Below are 18,684 nucleotides of genomic sequence, written 5' to 3'. Positions count from 1 at the left end.
ATACAATAATATAATTTATTTGAAGGGACATGGCTTCCCCAGCCACCCACATCTCCCCCTTTTTTCCACCCAGCTAGTCTGCCCGCCGCTCTCGGGGAGGGCTGGCATACCCCTTGGCATGCCAGAAAACCCAAGGCGACTAATTTTCCATAGCTGAAAGGTGCTTGTAACTAAAACTGAGGTGGCCGGTCTTAACCTAAACGAAACACGGCCTTCATTTCAAGCCTCTGAATTTTATGTCTGAGACCAAGGAGTGGGAACGCTGCCGATAATTAAGGGACATCTGTCACCCGCGTGTTCCTGCTGGTTTTGTCAGGAAATGCGGCTGACATAATGTGAAGAGGAGAAACCTGCTTCGGAAAACGACTTGGCGTGCTGGTTTCCATCTTCATCACCGCCATGGGCAAAGGCTGCTGGCGGAAAGGGCCAGAGGAGCTGACACGGGGCTCGTTGCTCCCTCTGTCCCACCTCAGTCTTGAGACAAGCTTCAACCTGCGTGAGATTTGAAAAAATAAACAACTCGGAGGTTTTGTTGTTGTTGTTGTTGTCGTTTTGGGGGCACTTGGGATGTTTTCTGGAAAGTGCTTGGTTTTTTTCCCAGCCACAGAAAAGTCGTCCTTTTTTAATTTGCAAAGCTCTCATAAGAACTCCGGGACTTCTAGAGCTGAGGGTTGCGAATGCGGGCCAAAATGGCTTGCTTTTTTTTTTTTTTTTTTTTTCCTCAAGCTCCCAATGGACTGAATACCAATATCTGATTTTGCCAATGGGGAAACTGAGGCGGGGACCAACGGCACGTTTTGGCGGAGGTCACACAGACAGGCAGTACCACCGCTGCCACACACTCACCGTCAGACAAAAACGCTCGCTCCTCCGGTCTGCCCCTTTGGAAAAAGTGCCGCTTCTGAACCCCGGGGTCAGGATTTGCTTTTGATGGAAGGAATAAGTCCCTTTCCCAGTTTTCAAGGGGACAGAAGATTATCGGTGCTCTGCAGCGCATCGTGCATCGGTGCAGCCGCTCCTGTTGCTCCTTTAGTTATGCCTAAAACCATAGGATTTTTAGGCAGGGTTTTCCTCTCCACAGGATCGCCTGCATCTCGCCAGCCTCGGCAAAGCCAAACATTAAGCTTGGAACCGTGGACGCTCAGGCATCAACCAAGTCAAGAAGTAGTTTGGCACCTGATTAGAAAGAGGGGATTATGTTTTCAGTTTAATGGAGATGCTGATGTACCAATTTCTACGTGAATAATGAATGTTTGGAAACGCTTTGAGTATTGCAAATAGTAAGGACAGCGTATTTTCCTGCGTTCAGAAAGCCAGTGGCAGCAGTTCCCAGAATTGTTTGGACTGTAGCAATTTATAATTTGAATTTATAATTCATGACAAAGAAGAAATGTCTTTCATAGAAGCAAGAAGACACAGCAATGTAAAAAAGTTGACATTACTCATACTTTTCTTATGAAATATTGTCATGCAAGAGCGTTCAAGGATCTCTTTTTCTGGGCAGAAGAACAGCTATGGAGGCATTTATTCCATATTGGATGTAGTTTTTCAAACAAGGTTTCTTTCTTACGGCCTGTTTTGCAGGGGATTTATGCAGATGCACTCTGCAGTCTGGAATAGTGTATCTAGACTGTCTAAACGCATGGAACTCCTTTGCTTCCCAAAAGACGGAGTAAAAAGCTATCCTACACATTTCATACGCTGTGTTTAAAAAAAAATAAATTAAAAAAAGCACAAAACAAACCTCCACAAAACTCAAAGCCAGATTCACGGGGTTTCAAGATCTGCTTAAGGAATCAGCAAGCAGGATTCAGGAGTAGTTAACAACAGACTGTATTACATGGAACCTATTAACATGGGATAATCCAGCGGGAAAAGAAAGGACGAGGGATAAAGGAACATCGCCCTAGAACAGCGAGACATTTCGAAATCAAGCCACGAGAATTCTAAACCACCAGATTAACTCAGCTGTCACTGTCAAGAGACACCCCAGGCACAAAGCACGGGAGGCAGCAGGGATGAAGAAGAAAAGGGTATTTGAATTTTCACTGTGCTGAAATGCACACCTTGGTCCCGCCGAAACTGAGCGCACGGTGCTGATCAATCCCAACTCTTCTGAAGTGGGGGAAAATTTGGATTTGGACTGAAACTCCACCGCTCATCCCAGACACGATGGGATGAACTGAGCTCCCTGGAAGGAGCGGAGCTGAACGCTACTTTCCCTGTCCTCCATCTCATTCCCTTCTTAATCCAGTTTCATTTTCAGCCAGGAATACAATCTTCCTTGGGCTTCCACCTCCTAGAAATGCTCTTCTTCTCACAACCACCGCAAGCTCCTCCTTTACCCTCTGCTCGTATTTACCAGTGTTACTTCCCTCCAAACTCCCTTCGTGATTAAAGCCACCAGGATTTTCAAGAGCCTGTGAATTTTGGATGGTTAATTCCGGAGAAGACTGAAAGTCAGTGCCAAGTGAATACCTGCTTCAACTTCTCACTTATCTTGAATGCCCCAGGGCCGGCCGTCTTCGTTGGGAAAACGAAGAATATACGGGGGTCTGAATTTTTAAAGGAAGGGGCCCAAGTCAAACTCTGGAGCGAAAAGCCTCCAAGTTCTTTGTTGAAAGTGAAAATTTGGGAGAAACTGGCTTTCAAGCCACATGCAGGCACCCAACTGATTACCAGAGCTGCTGAGCACTCAGTTTTGGTCTTCAGCTCTGAATGTATTGATCCTACGCGCTCGCACAACGCTCTGGAGTGCCGCAGAGCATCCTTCGCTCCTACTGACATGCTGGCAGCGCTCAGCCCCGCACAGGATCCGTCCCTAAATCTGTGTACGAACCGCCAAAATTGCAACAGCCTGCTGTCCCTGCTGGGCAGAGGGGGGCAGAGGGGCATGTCCCAAAATGGGGAAATCACATCCTGGCCAAAACCAGAACCATCTGAACTGAAATCCTGGCCCAGCTGTAGTCAATAGAGGTTTCGTCGTAGGTTTGAACAGGGCTGGGATCTCGCTCTGTCTGCAACAGGCGGCTGTTCTGGTGTCCCAAAAAGACCTCTTTAAACAAGAGCAGCCTGCCCGTGGTTTTCATCAGGCTCAAGTATTTCCTATGTTTATTTTCTTGGCCACGACCCAGATTTGCCAATTGCTGTACTGTACACTCTGCCGGCCTGCGCTCCCTCCCATGTAGCGAGTATTTTCCCTTCCTATCCGAAACTGTTGAGCTGCGCCGCTCTGAGCCACGCTCCTCCCCAAATACCTCTGGTTTATATTTACTCCACAAAATGCTTCGGGATCATTTTGGGAAGAAAGACACTGCAGCAATGTAAGATGACACCATCTTTCAGTGGCTCTTTCCATGGGGATGTGACTGCAGCCCGGCAATTTGCTATTCCCGTCCCATGAAATCAGAGTGCTTCAGAAGTATGAGAGGGACTGGAGACTTGGGTGCGGGGTTTCTTCTTGCCTCTTGGCCACGGCAGCAAGGGAGAAGCCGGAGACGAGCTGCCCACGGAGGTCCACCTGAGCTCTGCATGGACTGCGTGTGAACCGCAGTTTCCATCCTTGTGACACGAGGGAAACCACTGCAACCAAAAAGATGGCCTCAGCCAACACCAGCACTTGACCAAGCACGGTTTTATTGCAAAACTGCTGTCTCAGACAAGTCACTTGCTCTTTACCACCCCTGTTTTTTCATCTGTCAGCTAGAAATAATTGCTGGCACACGGTGCTAACTTTCGGGTCTAGAAGGACCAGCTTCCTCCCAGATCTGGGGGAAAAACCAGGCTGTGTGCTGGCTGCTGACATTGTCCTCAACCACCTGGTCAAGACACTGATGCTCCTGCTTTACGCTGAAATCCCGGGCAGGACAGCACAGCTCAGGCTTGCTGGTGGGGTTCAGGGTCAGCCCTTCATCCCATCTGCTCTGAATCACCCACTGTGGCTGGGACAGGAGCAGACGGCTCCAAACCCTGAGCCATCTTGGCTGAAGTCCACAGGAAAAGCTGTCAGCGTGGGAGGCAGAGCCAAGCAGCGCTGGGCTTTGGGATCTAGACACACTCGCCTTTCATTCCCATCACTGCTCTTTCCTATCACTTCCCAGCCACCAACACCCAAAATCTTCATATCCCCCAGTTATCTTGCCCACCAGAGAGCCCCATGCCCCAGAAGAGCACTGTGCTGGACAGGCAGGTGGGGAAAGCGAGGCACAAGCACAGATCTGCCCATCACTGCCCCATGAATCACTGCAGACGCAGGTCAAGGACAAAGATATCTCCTAGTCCAAGGCTTCATCTTGCTTTCCCCATGTGTTAGCAGCAGCGTGTCCCCCCTGCAGCTGCACCGTAGAGAGGAACCGGTGCCCCATGCGTGGCCACCTCAGCTCTTTCCATCGGTCACCTTGGGGCAGGCAGAGGAGCCGGGGTCTCCACACTGCTGGGAGTGACCAACTGATCTGAACAGTTTCACTAACCCTTCTTCCACGGAACTATAGATCTTCGAATTGTTTTTCCAAAGGTTCAAAACCAAAGAGGAGGTGTTCATCCCATTCTGCCCGTGTTCTCTCCCGCCATCTGCATTTCTTTTCAAAAGCCTAAATTGGGAGGACTGGGTTGCTTTCCCATTTTAAAAATTCCTCTTTCTTTTTTTTTTTTTTTAATCTCATGCTATTAAGACTGATCTCCTAATTTCTTTGGATTGTCATTTTTTAACCCTGTAGATGATTGTTGCTAATAATTTAGCAACATCTGTGTCAAGAAGTGGAGACCAAAGTCCCGTTGGTTGTTTCGGTGGTCAAACGCAGTGCATTTTGAGAGCTGGAAAGCTGTGCATGCACATCCCTCTAACCAAGGAAGGGTTAAAATACTGCTGGGTGTCTGCTATATACAGCACAGACCTGAGCCTGACCCAACTGACAATTGGGTGGTTCGTGCTGTAGCTGAAATTAGGTGATTTTTGGCAGACTCAGACTAGAGGATGGGGACCCCATCCTTTACTGTTTGTCCTCATCGCTAGACCCAGAGCACGACATGTGATAAACACACAATTTTTCACAGAGCATCACCCACTAGACATATCACCTGGGGTTTTTTTGCTTCTTGTCGTTAATACCATTTTTTTAATGAGGATTTCCTATTTACGTTCAAACAGTGCCCAGAATTCCTTGACAGCCTGGACAGCCCATGCTCTCCACATTGACTTCTTCAAAACACACCTCTGCCCCGTAAAACACCCACCGTGCAGACGAGATCCAGGAGAGACCCCTGACATTTCACAGTGAAAGGGCTGGGAAGCGCTGCAGGAAGGTTTTCCTTTTCTGAGAAGGGACTGAAGACACAGGGGCCATTCCTGACAAGCGTCAGTCACCCCTTTTTCTTACAGGCATCCAAAAGGATGCCACAACCCCATGCAACTGTATTTTGGGCCTAACAACCCCACTTTCCAGGCAAAGACAGCTCTTTGCACGCCCGTCCTGTTGTCACTATCATCTCCTATAGAGGGACAACCTAAACCGGGGAACGCTGGACTGCACCCAAGTCTCATCAGTGCCACACAAAGCCCAGTGGAGACCTCTCCCATCCCCAGCTGATGCTCCTCTTCACACACAGCAGTGCGAGGAGGGCTTCCTCTCCTTGAGTTTGCTGCTGGCTGTCACCTGCTGATGTGCTTCTGATTTACAGCTGCCACGTCAACTCTTCCCCAGCCGCATTTTGGCACGGCAGTCAAGTTACTTTAGTTGGCCTGGTTGGGCAGTACGAGGATTGGGTGCCCAAAACGGGCACGGATTTGCCTGGTCCCACAATGTACAGGACAAAGTCACGTTTTCCATGATTTCTGGGGTCTGCAGCAACAGTAGGTTCCTGGCACCCTCTAATGGAAAAGATAAGTCACTGAATTACCATTTCACCAGCTTGCGAGTCTTGGCTCCTCTATTTCTATTTTTAATCTAACATCACGGTAATAACTTCTAGCCAGGCACGATACACCCCGTGCCAGCACGGACCCGGAGAATGTGCTGAACAAATGTCAAGGCTGCTGAGGGGAAGGAGAAGCTGCCTGGTGATTGCCCCCCGAGCCCTGGAAGCTGGCGCGCACCGGGATTGCTGCTTTACTTATGGAAATGCAAGGCAATAGCTAATCAGCTCTGACATTTGTGCCTTGTTCGCGAATTTAAGACACATGCTACTGGGCTAGTCATGTTACATTGCCCGTCCTTCCCTTTCCCCCTCCTCTCCCTCGCCCATATCGACAAGGTGGCATTTTCCAGGATATTTTTCCAAGCTCAGCAGCCTGGAAGCATCTCAAATCTCTGCCCGGGTTAGACTGGGCTCTGGAGCTGGTTTGTAAACAGAATTGCTGCTTGAATTATAAGGTTTTTTTAAAGCTTAGCTCTTGCTAGAAAGTGACGCCCGTAGCCAGAGAAGTTCTACATGCAGCCCTTTGGCAGAGCTCTCCAAAGATTTGTCCCCCGGGTGGTGGGGGACACCTGACATTTAGAGGCACGGAAAAAGCCTGGGCGGTGGCGAGCCCAGCGTTCCTGCGATGACCGGGCAGCCTCGCGCAGAACACGGCCAGGCGGAGGGGGTGTCACGCTACTGGCTTTTGGCATCTCATGCAGGAGCTTGGCTTGGGTCTGAGGATCCCTAGATGGACCATGGGGAAGGACTGGCTTTTCCTTGGGTGGCTCGGCGAGATCCCTGCCCCAGGTAAAGCAGGGCACTTCTGCCAAGTGCGAGTCTGCCCGTTGCTGACCTGCCAAGAGAGGATGCTGAGCGTTAAGTAGGACCCAGCCCATGAATCATGCTCTTGTCCTTTACACACTATACCCAGAGATAAATAAAATCATTTAAATAACTGTTTAATACAATAAAACCTAATTTGCAGGAAACACTGACCCATGCCAGCCTCAAAGCTCTGAATTTGCTGCAGCATGCAGGAGGTGTGCAAACTTAGCTGCGTAAGGTGGTATTTCCCTTGGCAAAAAGTGGCCAAAAAACAATGAAAGAAAGAGAAAAAAGCAAACTGCCCCGAGCCTGGTAAATGTGCCATTGCCGACACCAAGAGTTTAACGCCTCCCCGTAGCTACCTGCGCGTCTTTTGTCTCACAACAGAGCAAAAACCAGGCGGCAAAGTGCCAGAGCATAAAAAAGAGTAGAGGACCAGTGTGCCCTGAGGGCCAGCTGAGACCGTCGGCTGTATTTCACTGGCAAGTTTAAGGCACAGTTGAACACAGACCTCTGGAAGCGAAAGCTAGTACTCAAATTCAGCAGGTCTCTTCTAAAATCCCTTTAAAATCCTTTTACTTTTAGAATCCCAGTTTCCACAGCAACAAGACACACAGCTCTCTGCGGAGTTTAGGGCTATAAATAAACCCTCGATCTATAGTTGTGATATTAGCTATGAGGGCTTTAAAAAATTGCATGTGGTAATGAAGTGAAAGGATCAGTGCTGAAGGGAAACAAATTTAATGAGGAAAAGATGGTTCCTATCTCGGTTTAGAGCGTAGCTTTGAACAAAGGAAAAGCGACCAAACACACCTCCTGGTAAGATCCTGCCTTTGCTAAGGGTCGTATTGATTTCAGTCGAATTGTTGGAAGCGGTGCCTTGCAATCTTCGTTTTACATATGTTTAAACTCTGTGTTTAAACGGTCGTCTTAAAAAAAGACGGAGAAATGGCCATTAGCCATTGTTTTCACAGCCTCGCTGTTTCTGGGGAAGCAATTAAGCAGCTAACGCCGGGCCAGATTTTAATAGCCTTCTGCATATTGAACCTTGCCTGCCGTACCAGTGACTCCACTGGCTCTGCTTTAGACAGCGTCCCGATTTAGAAAAGGACTTCTACGTGTGCTAACTTTAAACACGTATTTTAATCCTAATTGCTGTTCCGAACTGGGACCGTTGGCTGCTGCGGGACCGCCTGCAAGGGAAGATGCTATTCCATGAGACGCAGTCAGAGGGCAGGAATTTGGTCTGCTGGATCGAAAGAAGCGCTGCCCTTACCCCTTGACATTAGCGTATAAACAAAGACGCAATCCCAGAAGGAAAGATAAATATTAGCTGTGTTAGAAGCAAAGAGGAAATTAAATAACTATCACATGGGATAAAAACAAGCTTGTCACGAGAGAGAGAACTGGTGGTTTTGAGCTTGCAGAACAGATTTGTATACAGCAGTGAGGAGGAGGAGATGAGGAAGGAGAAGAAAGGAAACACAAATCAAAGCGTTATTTGGAGTTTCCTCTATTACAGACAGAAGGTCCATGTTATTCTAACAGATGTACCGCATGTCACCAGTTTTCTGGTGTTTGTTATTTTAAGGATGGTCTTAGGAAGAAAATAAATTCCATCTAAGGCTCCTTTATATCCATTTTAGGCAGTCTGTGGAGAGAAGCCCAAGGAGTGAGGCTGTGGAGATTCCTCCAGGCTGTGCTGGTGGGACATCCTCTGCTCTCTCCCCAGCAGGCAATTTTACCGAACGGCAGGGAAGGAAACCCACAAGCAGCTCCACCTTGGTGTGGGTCAGGCTGGGGCAGAAGCCCACCAGCAGCACCAGGGAGTTGCAATGCTGCTGCTCACCGAGGGGTCAAAAGAACTGGGAGAAAAAAGATGTCTGTTACGACACGGATGGACTTGGGAAAAATCAAGGCAAAACTTGCGTGTGTCTCCATGTAAATGGGAAGCTGCTACATGGCCAGCAATCCCCTGCACAGTCCCCAGTGAAGACACCGCTGCCTTGGGCTGGGGGGACAGAAGGGCTCTGCAGTGAGACTGGGGTAATTCATGTGAATGTGATCCCTTCCAGTTCAACCTGGGATCTCAATGTCAGCCTGGGTCCTCCCTGGCCTCAACACCAGCAGGAAAGATTATGTGGATGACGGTCTGCAGTTGTGCCTCTCCAAATTTTGCAACCCAGAATAAAATAGGAAGCAGAATGACATTGCAGTCTGCCACGAGCAACACCAGAATCAGGTTTTGCTTCTCCTGATGGTGTTGGCTTGCCCATGGTAAGAAAAGCAAGACATAAAGCCTGTTATTCTGGTCACTAGCCCAAGTGGTCTGATGGAGAGACCGATGCAGAGAATATCGCATGTTATAAACCTGAAAGCAGGACAAAGCAGTCTGCTATTGAGGCGAGTCTGACAAAGGCACACGCACCAGTTTGAACTGATGTCTTTTTCTAACATTGCCACATTCAGAGCAAAACTGTGCTGTAGGAACCTTTTGGTGGGAAAGAAACATCATAAACATTATCCTTAGACAGAAGAAAAAAAAAATTAAATGCCCAGCTGCAAGTTCTGGGCTCAGAGTGCAAACATTTAATTCTTGCACCTTCTGCCCTAGTGACATTTCTGGATCGATTCGTGTTTTCCAAAGGGTTTTCAAGCTTCTGTGCTCCTCGGTACCACCTAGTCTGGATAAAAGCAATGCAAAAGAAGATATATGAAAAACCTTCCCCTTCAGAGAACACATCGGGCATAAGACACACACTCTGAGACTGACGGTGCGTTTCTTTTCCTGCGATTAATTGATCATCACGTAGGACACTTTAGAAGTAGTCCTTTTAATAGAAAACACAAAAAGTTGGAATCAATAAGCAATAGTAGAAGAAAAAAAAGAAGCATTGCAGAGGAAGCAGGCACCAGGCCCATTCTCTGAGGGCTCTGTCCTGCTCCCACTGAAATCAAAAGGAGTTCTGGAGTTGGCTGCAGTGGGAACAGGAACAGTCCTTAAGGCACTAATTAGTACAGCTGGCTGAATAATGCATAATGAACAGTTCATTCAGCTAATTTCATCTCTTTTTCTATTCATGAATTGCCCGTGAACCAATCCCAATTTTCTCATTTTGGTCGTCATTCAGAAGTTATTTGTGGGTTTCTTCAGGAAATCATCCCCAGCGTGCAATTCCAGTGCGCGTCGCAACACGTAAATATTAGATGTTTGCACAGAAGGGTCTGAAGCGTGGGGCCAGCAGGTGGGCAGATGGCATTCTCTCCCTTGCCCGAGCTGGTATTTCTGACACCAAGTGTACCATGAATTTCAAATGTTGCAAAGAAACACTGAACTTTAGACTCATATTCGGTAAATGCTTGTGCGCGCTCCTTTTCTTCCTCGTGCCTTCTCCTTGAGCATTTTAAAGGGATCTAGCTGGTTAGTGGAATACCGACCAAAGGCAGAGAGAGGAGGGATATGATGTGAAAACACCCCAAGGAATGTCACTGGAATAGTCAAGTAAATACTTCCAGACTTTCCTTCGCAGCTGTAAAGTGATTTGGCTGTAGCCAAGAGTAAAGTGAACGTTGTGTAATGGATGAGAGTTGGAATCGGCCTGTGGATGGGAGAGGACGGCTCCATCCTGGGTGGCTGCACATCCCTCCCGGGCTGCCGGAGCTGCATGGGGCAAACGTTGGCTCTGGCAACCTGGACCCCAGCGTGGCGAGCAGCTGTGCTAGCTCAAGTAAAAGGAAAAGGATTGCAACACACCCTTGTTTTGTAAAGAGTCACCCAAAACGTGACTTTCCTGGGGTGAGATTAAAGTAAGGAAGAACTCAGAGCAGGAATCGAAAGGAAATAGCTGCCCCGTGACGGGGACGGTGGGGACGAGGAGGTTGTACCTTCAGCGAAGGCTGAGACATCCCCATCCCTCCAGCCATGCAGAGCAGGAAAGGGGGGGACAGGCCAAAGCACAGGCAGTGAGAGACAGGGAAAACCAAGAATATTTCTCTTGCAGCGGTTTCTGAGACGGATGCAAGGAGTAAGGGAAAGGAGCTGGGGGAAGCGTTTTTGACAGCCAGGGACTGTGGATTTTCACGCTGACACAAGCCCCATGGGAACCACACAAAGCCAGAAGGTCTGCCTGGCTTCTGGGGCCAAGAAGGGACGTGCCAGGGCGATCCCACAAGGGAAGGGACACAGGGGACGCGGGGCGAGGGAAGTTCAGGGCTGACTCGCGCTTTGAATTTTGAAAGGTGACAGACGAGACAGGGTGGTGATCGAAGTGGGGGACCTTTACTCAGGGAGAGGCGAGTCTGTCCCTTATGCCTTCAGCTGGAAAAAAAACCCCACAACCTCTGAAAAATCCCTATTTAAAGATAGATCTGTGCCTGCCGGAGTCTATCGGCAGAGGGCAGTGACACTCGCACACACACGCGTGCACACACACACACACACACACATCCCCGTCACATCACTGCCAGCCTTTAATCCATCCTGCTTTTGCTGCTGTCACAGCAAGGACACCTGCCACCACCCCTGCCCAATGCGGCTTATTACTTGAAAGGCATACTGCAAGGGATGCTGCAGGCCCGGCATCTGGCCTCTTTTTTTTTAATTTTTTTTTTTTCCTCCCTTTTCCCAAAGCCCACGTGATATTTTTCTATGTGCTTCAAAGCTGGGGTTTGTTTGTTTTTTCAAAACCAAGAGCTCCAACTCCAGCATCTGCGAGGAACCTTACAGGAAATAACCCGTGTGCGCACAGAAGTAGTTGAGTGAACATGCAATAACAATATTTATCTTTCCCTTCCGAATAACGGCGCAGGCGGCACGCAACGCTATTGCTCCTGTCACTCACGGCGTCCCAGCAGAAAAGGAGAGTTTGGGGTGGAGCTGCAGGATCAAAAGCCTTCACTGAGGGGAAGAGGAATGGGAGAGGTGGATGTCGGCCAGGTCAGAATGGGCGGTTTTATATGGCAACGGGGAGCAAGGTTTTGGAAAAGGGCAGCCAGGAAGGGCATGTGTGGAGAGGTGAGGGATAATGAGCAGTGGAAACTTTGTGGGAGGTGGGATCGAGCAGAGGACATGCAAGGAGGCAGTGCTGAGTACCACAAAGGAGCCAGCAGCTCCAAGGGGAAAGCACACAGAGCTCCCGCTCGAAACAACACAGAGCCGGTCAAGTTTTACGTACATCGATATACAGAAGTACGCTTTCTCTCAGCATATCGTCCTGGCACAGCATTCAGTTCCAAAATGGGGGAAAGCTGGCTTTGGGTGGAACCCACGTGAGGGAAGGATGCCCGTCGCAGCTCATACCCTGTGAGACCAAGACAGCAGCAGGTTCATCTGTGGCTTTGCAAGTCATTTTGGGAGAAGACTTAGTATTTCCAGGTTGAACTTCTGGCAGAAGAATCTGCTAAAATTTAAGCCATGTTTAGGACGTCCAAAAATGCCAAACATGCAAAAGCTTCTGCCCATTTAATGACAAGCATTGAACAGCCTCCTAAAGGAACTGGAAAACTTTTAAAAGGTGATAGACAAAAGCTCTGAAAAGGTTCCTCTGGAGGAGTCCTGCGGGCTGGGAGCTTTGGACATGAGATAGATCTGGGTAACTCAACTGGCCTGTTAACCAACAGCCTCCTAAACAAAGCTCCCCTTCTCATTTCAACAGGTGGAGATTCTCATCTCCTGTTGACTCTGTGGATAAAAAACCAAAATAGCTCCTTTCGCACTGGACTCAGTTACCCGCCTCACACTGATTTCTTTCAGTTAATTTTTATTTGCTTTTCAACTTTCCATGATGCATTGAGTCAAATTCACACAAAGAAGAAATTATCTTTGTGGACTTGGCTACATTTGCTCTGACATAAAGGAAAATGACTTCAGTCGGGCTCCTTGGTTAAACAGGATTGAGGAAATCCAAGGACAAGAGTTCGGAATCTCAAGATGGAAGGTGAGAACTAAAGTAGAGGCATCCAGTGTTGAAGAAATGGACTCTCTCCTCTCGCCTGACTGAGACAGCTTCTGCATGTGCTGAAAATATGAAAACAGAAAATAACTGCACTCTCTGTTATTGTTTACTGATTACTCCGACAAGGAACCTTCCCCAGCTGTTTGTCTCAAACACACATGAGGAGAATTTACAAGGAGAAGATGCAGGAAATAGGATGATCTGGGGATGAAACAAGGAGCCAGTTTTGGTGCCCAGAGAGCTATGCTCTTTCGGGGGACATGGCTGTACGGGCACCCCAGACCCACCCTCACTCACAACCCGCTGCCTCGGGCAACACAAACATGAGCTCTTACAAAGTTGATTTATCTTGCTGAGGGCAGTTCCTTGCTTTGCCCGCTGGCTAGCCAGGAATTCTTGGTGGCTTGTGACAAAATTATATGTCATGCTCCTTTTGGTTTCCTCAGGCTTCACCCAAAGCCACTTCTAATTGGAGAAAAGCTCCCGGTTCATATACAACACTTCAGATTAGAGTTTGTCTTACTGTCTGGCATTGAAGGCAAACAATTTCTGCTCTGGCTGTAAACCACAGACTCACTCTTCAGCAGCAAAATTCTCATTCAAACTTTCATTTGGGCTCAGGCTTAGACCTGGTTCCCACGCAGAAAAGTTTAAACCTTCAGCGTGCTACAGACCAGGTAGTCATCAGATACCTGACTTTGAGCACAGTGTAGTCCTTTCAGGATGGGTTTAGCTGGGCTAAAGACACCAATGTAAGCAGAAAGGCCACCAAAGAACTCGGCGTCCTTATGCCTACTGCCTGGTCCGTGCTGCAATTCAATGCAAACCTTTCCTAAGGGACTGAGAGCCCTTCCTCTGTTTTCCGCACGTCCCTTCCTCCGATGGACAATACCAGGCACGGCAGGAAAAGGAAGCACATATGGTTTGCACTCAATGACGGATCATTGAAAGGAAAGGACACGGAGAGGCTGTGGGATTTTCAAGGACCCTCTCAGAGCAGGAGCCTTCAAGACAGAAGCAGAGTTGTGTTGCTTTACAATATATGACATTATGCAACCCCAGTAAACGTCCTTTGACTGCTTACCCTTGCATTTCAGTAGGACTTCAATAAAGGCAGTTGATAGTCTACGCTATTCCACAGGGAAATAAAAAAGGATAAACTACCAGCATTTGGAATTTTTGTGGTGCAGCAGTTCATCTTAGCAAGGTGTATAATGAGATTTCCAATAAACCATCACCCAAAGGAATAAGCCTTTTTCTCTTATACGGTACCAAGAGGAGTGTTCACACAACTCATGTGACAGAAAGCAGCCCGCATTCGGGCATCGTGTGCATCCCATAAAGATCAACTCAAGACAAAATGCAATTGTGCTTATAAAAACATCAGCGCTAGCTCTTTTGTTTATCTGCGTTGCAGCAATATTGCACTTGCTAAAATAAAACACGCGGTCCATCTTCCAAGGAGATTACAATCATATAAAAATCAAGTCTGGAATCATCCTTTGCCTGCCTGGGGCTGCATTTAAAAATGTTATTCCTGGCCTGCTCTACTTAAAGATCTCCACCCGTACCATTTATCGAGCTGGTGCGCAGGCTGGCTACTGGGCTACAGCAGACAAACAGCCCGGTGCCGTGGAAAAACATTATAAAAGAAAGAAATGCATCTGCCTCTTGGTTGCTGGATGCCATCCGTTGGCAAATCTGAAGACGATAAAACTGCTTCAAAACGTGCATCGCTACACTGCTGTCAGCCAGAATCATGGTTGAGAATGGGAATGTGGAGGGAGAAAATGTACAATTTTAAGAGGCCTTTAGCATCTCCTTTGTTCCCACGCAGTGTTTAGAGACAATCTGAAAGGCAACAGGCAAAACGGCTCCGGCTGCAGAGCGGGGCTTGGTTCGGTGACTGCTCAGGCCAATGCTGGTGCCAAACACTTCACTGGGGTTTCGGGATCATGCACCCGCCGCACGGCACCCCTCCCCTCCATCCTTGGGGCCCTTCGCCATCCTAAAACAACAGCTAAGGTAAGACAGCATGGTAGCCATTCCCTCTTCTAGGCCATGAGGTTCCGCAAGAATGCTTTTGACAGAAAAGTGAGGGAAAAGGCATGTACTGCACTAGAATTAGCAAAGAGCATGGGGAGCGCTCTTTGAATCAGTGGACAAACTGCAAACGCGCCTGCCACAAAGGAGAGAATGAAGTTGGTGGAACGTGACTTTGGAAGTCAGTCAGGGTAGTGCCTGGAGGCATCTTTCCAGTCCGGCCCAGGCCAGGCCACAGGGACAACCCTTGCCTTGAGGGGGGTGACACGGGAACCTCAGGCCCAAATAGGTCACTACAGCACCTCTGCGGGGCCACCCCATTGCAGGGGAAGGCACAGCTCTGCCCTAAGGGCAGATGGGTCACTCCCTCAGGCCCGACCCCAGCGCCTCAGGACAACCCCACACCCGCCAGCAGCGAACGACCGCAGACAAAAGGCGGTGGGTCCCGCCCCTCTCCTATTTAGGCGTCTTTTCGACCAATCAGCGCCGGGGGAGGGGGCAAAGGGGAGATAAAAGCTGGTGATTGACAGCCCCCCCTAGACCTCGCTCCCGTACGGGAGGAAGGGGGTGGGGGTAATAGCGCGCTGGCAGCCAATGCCCATCTGCGAGTAGACGGCTCGGCCAATCAGCAGGGCGGTGGGCGGGGCCTGCCGCAGGGTCAGGCCGGGAGTGAAGGCGCTCCATCGCTCCTTCCTCTCTCTCTCTCTCTTCCCCCCCGCTCCGCTGCTGGCTGGGACTTCTCACCGCGGGATCCCTCCGCCGCGGACCGGCGGTGCGCGCGCGCGTGCGGTGTCCCGGTCCCCCTCCGCCTGCTCGCTGCCTTCCAGCGAGGGATTATTTCCCGCGGTTGTGGCGGCGGCCGCGGCGGGGCGGCTCCGGCGGGGCCCAGCGCGGCGGGACGGGCTTGCGCGGAGGATGGCGGCAGCCGGCGCCCGGCTGAGAGAAGGAGCCGCCCCGTGAGGAAGGACGCGGGAGCGCAGAGGCCTGCTCGGGGCCGCCGGGCCCTACCGGGCGGGGACCCCGCGGCCAGGCCGCGCCTCAGCCCTCGGGCCTGCGCCGCCGCCGGCGGCCACCCTCGGGGGGGACCCGGCCCGGCCCTGCCCGCCGCCGGGGGCTGCCCCCTCGCCCCCCGGGGGGCGGGTTTGCCGGGGGGGCGCGAGCGCGGAGGGGGCCGCTCGGGGGGTGTCGGGGCGCCGGCCTTGCGGGCCCCCCTTGGGGCGCTGCCGCCCGGCCTCGCCGGCGCTGCCCCCAGCAGGGCGTGCTCCCTCCGGGCCGGGGGTAGGCGAAGCACCATGGTGGAGAAGCGGTGCCCGCGGCTGCAGCGGGACGGCGTGTACCGCTGGTTCTCCGAGCTGCCTTCCCCGCAGCGCGTGGAGTTCCTCTGCGGCCTCCTGGACCTCTGCATCCCGCTGGAGCTGCGCTTCCTGGGCGCCTGCCTGGAGGACCTGGCCCGCAAGGACTACCACTCCCTCCGCGACTCCGAAATCAAGGCCAACAACCCCGCCGACCTGGGGAGCCTCACCAACCTGACGGACGAGGTGGTACGCAGCAAACTTTTGGTCTCCCTCGCCCTGCTCGGGTCTGCCCACCGAGAGGCGGCCGGGGTCCTCTTCCGTACCCTCACCCACATCGATTCGGTCATCAACAACTATGGGCTACAACTCAACGAGGGCCGCACAGGGGATGAGTTCCTGTTGCTCTTCACCATGGCGTCCAACCACCCTGCTTTCAGCTTCCACCAGAAACAGGTGCTGAGGCAAGAGCTCACCCAGATCCAGAACATCATGGCCAGCACCAGCAAGAATCCCAGCACCTCTACCCTCAACACCATGGCAACCTATCCTGGCTGCCATAAGGTGGGTATCCTGCTTTTGCACACCGTAATGGCACTGCTGACCGGCCTGGGGTTGTGTCTTCAGCTCTGATTTTAAACCTTTCTTTTAGTACAGGCGTTTTAGTGATAAATGGCGACCTAAGAGACTGGCAGAGATCGCTTGCTTGGTTGATGATGGGGGTGGTCAAAGAGGGGAGTCTTTATGGGCTCATGATATTTAAGTGAGAAGGGGTTCACAAGCTGATCAACAGGCAGCACTATAGACCTTAACTGATTGCCTCTGGCAGTGCATCTGCTGAGGGGACGGTCCTGCCAGTTGCATGGAAGACCAGTGATTTAGTAGGGGAAACAAACGTGTAATATCTCTAGATTTGGGAGTAAGCACCTGTTTAAAAGTTTCCCTGGAAGAAGTTGGAAAGGGGGATCAGCTTTGGGAGTATCTGCCCAGTGGCAAAGGCATCTTGGTGAGTTTGGGTTTTGTTTAGACAGACGTGATGGCAAACACTTTGAGTTTCTGATACTAAACCTAAAGAAATGTTGTGGTTGCCTGTCACCCAGAATCTCTTGGGTATTGATCCTAGTGTCAGTGGTTCACTGTTCTTAACTTGCTGTTCGTTTATTCAATTGCCAGCAATTAAGCTGGACAGTAACATTTTAAGAGGTGCTGTTAGTAATTGGATATGTTACTGACTGCTTAAGTGCTCTTAGCCTGCCACAAATTAGGGAGTCGGACTGTCTTCTAGACTGAATTTAACCTGCTTGAAAGTTCAAACTAAGTACCAGCTAAGTGGGTGCATGTCATCAGTTAACAGGCTGTAGCTTTTGGGGATGTACAGACTCAGTCAGCAAATAACTACATTACCCTTCTATTGGGAAAGATGGTTTATGTCTAAAGACTGTGAAAATCCCTATGTTGGAGTAGTATCCTAAATAAAGCTGGTTCTGAGGGCTCAGTATAGATTCCATTAAGTTGACATTGAATTTCAGATTGAGAGAGAAATGTATGCTTGGTCTTCTCCTGAATACAAATTTCCTTCCAATTTTGTGTTTCTCTGAATGCCACTTATAAAATTTAGATGAGTATTATTAAACTTCGTATTTCTCTTTATGTTGCCTTCCTATGTCTTTAAACAGTGCTTGTTCCTGACGTTTTCTTTTAAGGAGAAAGAACAGGGTATGGGAATGCCCCTTTATTCAGTTAAAACTTCTACGTGAATAAAATATAAATGGAAAAAGAATATTTCGCACAGAACGTAGAAGAGTATGATTGAAACCAGAAAAAGCTTCCTTTCAGATACTTAACTACTTGCAACTTCCCTTATTCAAAAGATGCACGGACCCTATGTTTGAAAGGAAAGACTGTAAATCATATACAAGCTTTCTCAAAATAAGATGAGTAAAAAAAGATAAAATTATGCAGGCAGGAACGTTTCTTACAGTATGCTTTCAAAGCTTCACGAACAGTGCACGATTTATGTAGCTGGAAAACTCTGGCACTATTTATGTCAATCTAAGATGGACGGAGAATCCATCCTACCATTTTTTGTGCCGGCAATAAGGCATACAGGACAGTCATTTGATTATTGGGTTGTCTTTTTCCTTCTGAACCTATTGAAGGGTTGTCTCTTCAAAAAAATATATACTTTTTTTAAAGAAATTGGTGTTGAAGAATACTGGTCGCTAAGTACAGAATCGGGGGGGGAAGGTGACTTTGCATTCACAGTTTCTGGAATATGTATTTTGTTTGAACAGATGCAGATTTCCTCTTTTAAATTTGTTAAATGTTTTCAATGTTGATAGCTGGGTAATCTTGCTACTTTTAGAGTAAGCAGTTGGCTTAAAACAGGAGTTGGATGAAGCAAGTGGAAAAAAAACAATGTCTTTCTCCATTCGGCCCCGTTTAAATATGCACGAATAAATTCCAACACTGTGGACTTAGATCTTGTGATGTTACCAAGTTATGTTGTGACAATACTTGTGTTGTAACATCACCTAGAAAAAAACCCAATGCAGATGTCAAGAGAAAGTGAGCTGCGCTGGGCTGCTGCCTGCCAAGAGTCCCGCTTGCTTCGGCCTCTTCAGAATTGGAGGAGAATTTCTTCCCTGGAGCCAGCACTTTCTCATCACTCGTGT

General features: G+C 49.3%; 1 protein-coding gene across 1 annotated transcript in view; it reads left to right on the top strand.

The window, feature by feature from the left end:
- Positions 1–15,288: 15,288 nt before the first annotated feature.
- Positions 15,289–18,684, top strand: part of ZCCHC14 (zinc finger CCHC-type containing 14) — a 54,045-nt gene continuing 50,649 nt past the window's right edge. The window contains exon 1 of the mRNA XM_063334788.1: positions 15,289–16,573. Within this exon, the coding sequence (XP_063190858.1) occupies positions 16,010–16,573 (564 nt within the window). The 5' untranslated portion in view covers positions 15,289–16,009. The remainder of the gene's footprint in view (positions 16,574–18,684) is intronic.

The sequence above is a fragment of the Chroicocephalus ridibundus genome, chromosome 4, assembly GCF_963924245.1.
Source record: "Chroicocephalus ridibundus chromosome 4, bChrRid1.1, whole genome shotgun sequence".
Classification (NCBI taxonomy): Eukaryota; Metazoa; Chordata; class Aves; order Charadriiformes; family Laridae; genus Chroicocephalus; species Chroicocephalus ridibundus.
This window is presented reverse-complemented; position numbering and strand designations above follow the sequence as displayed.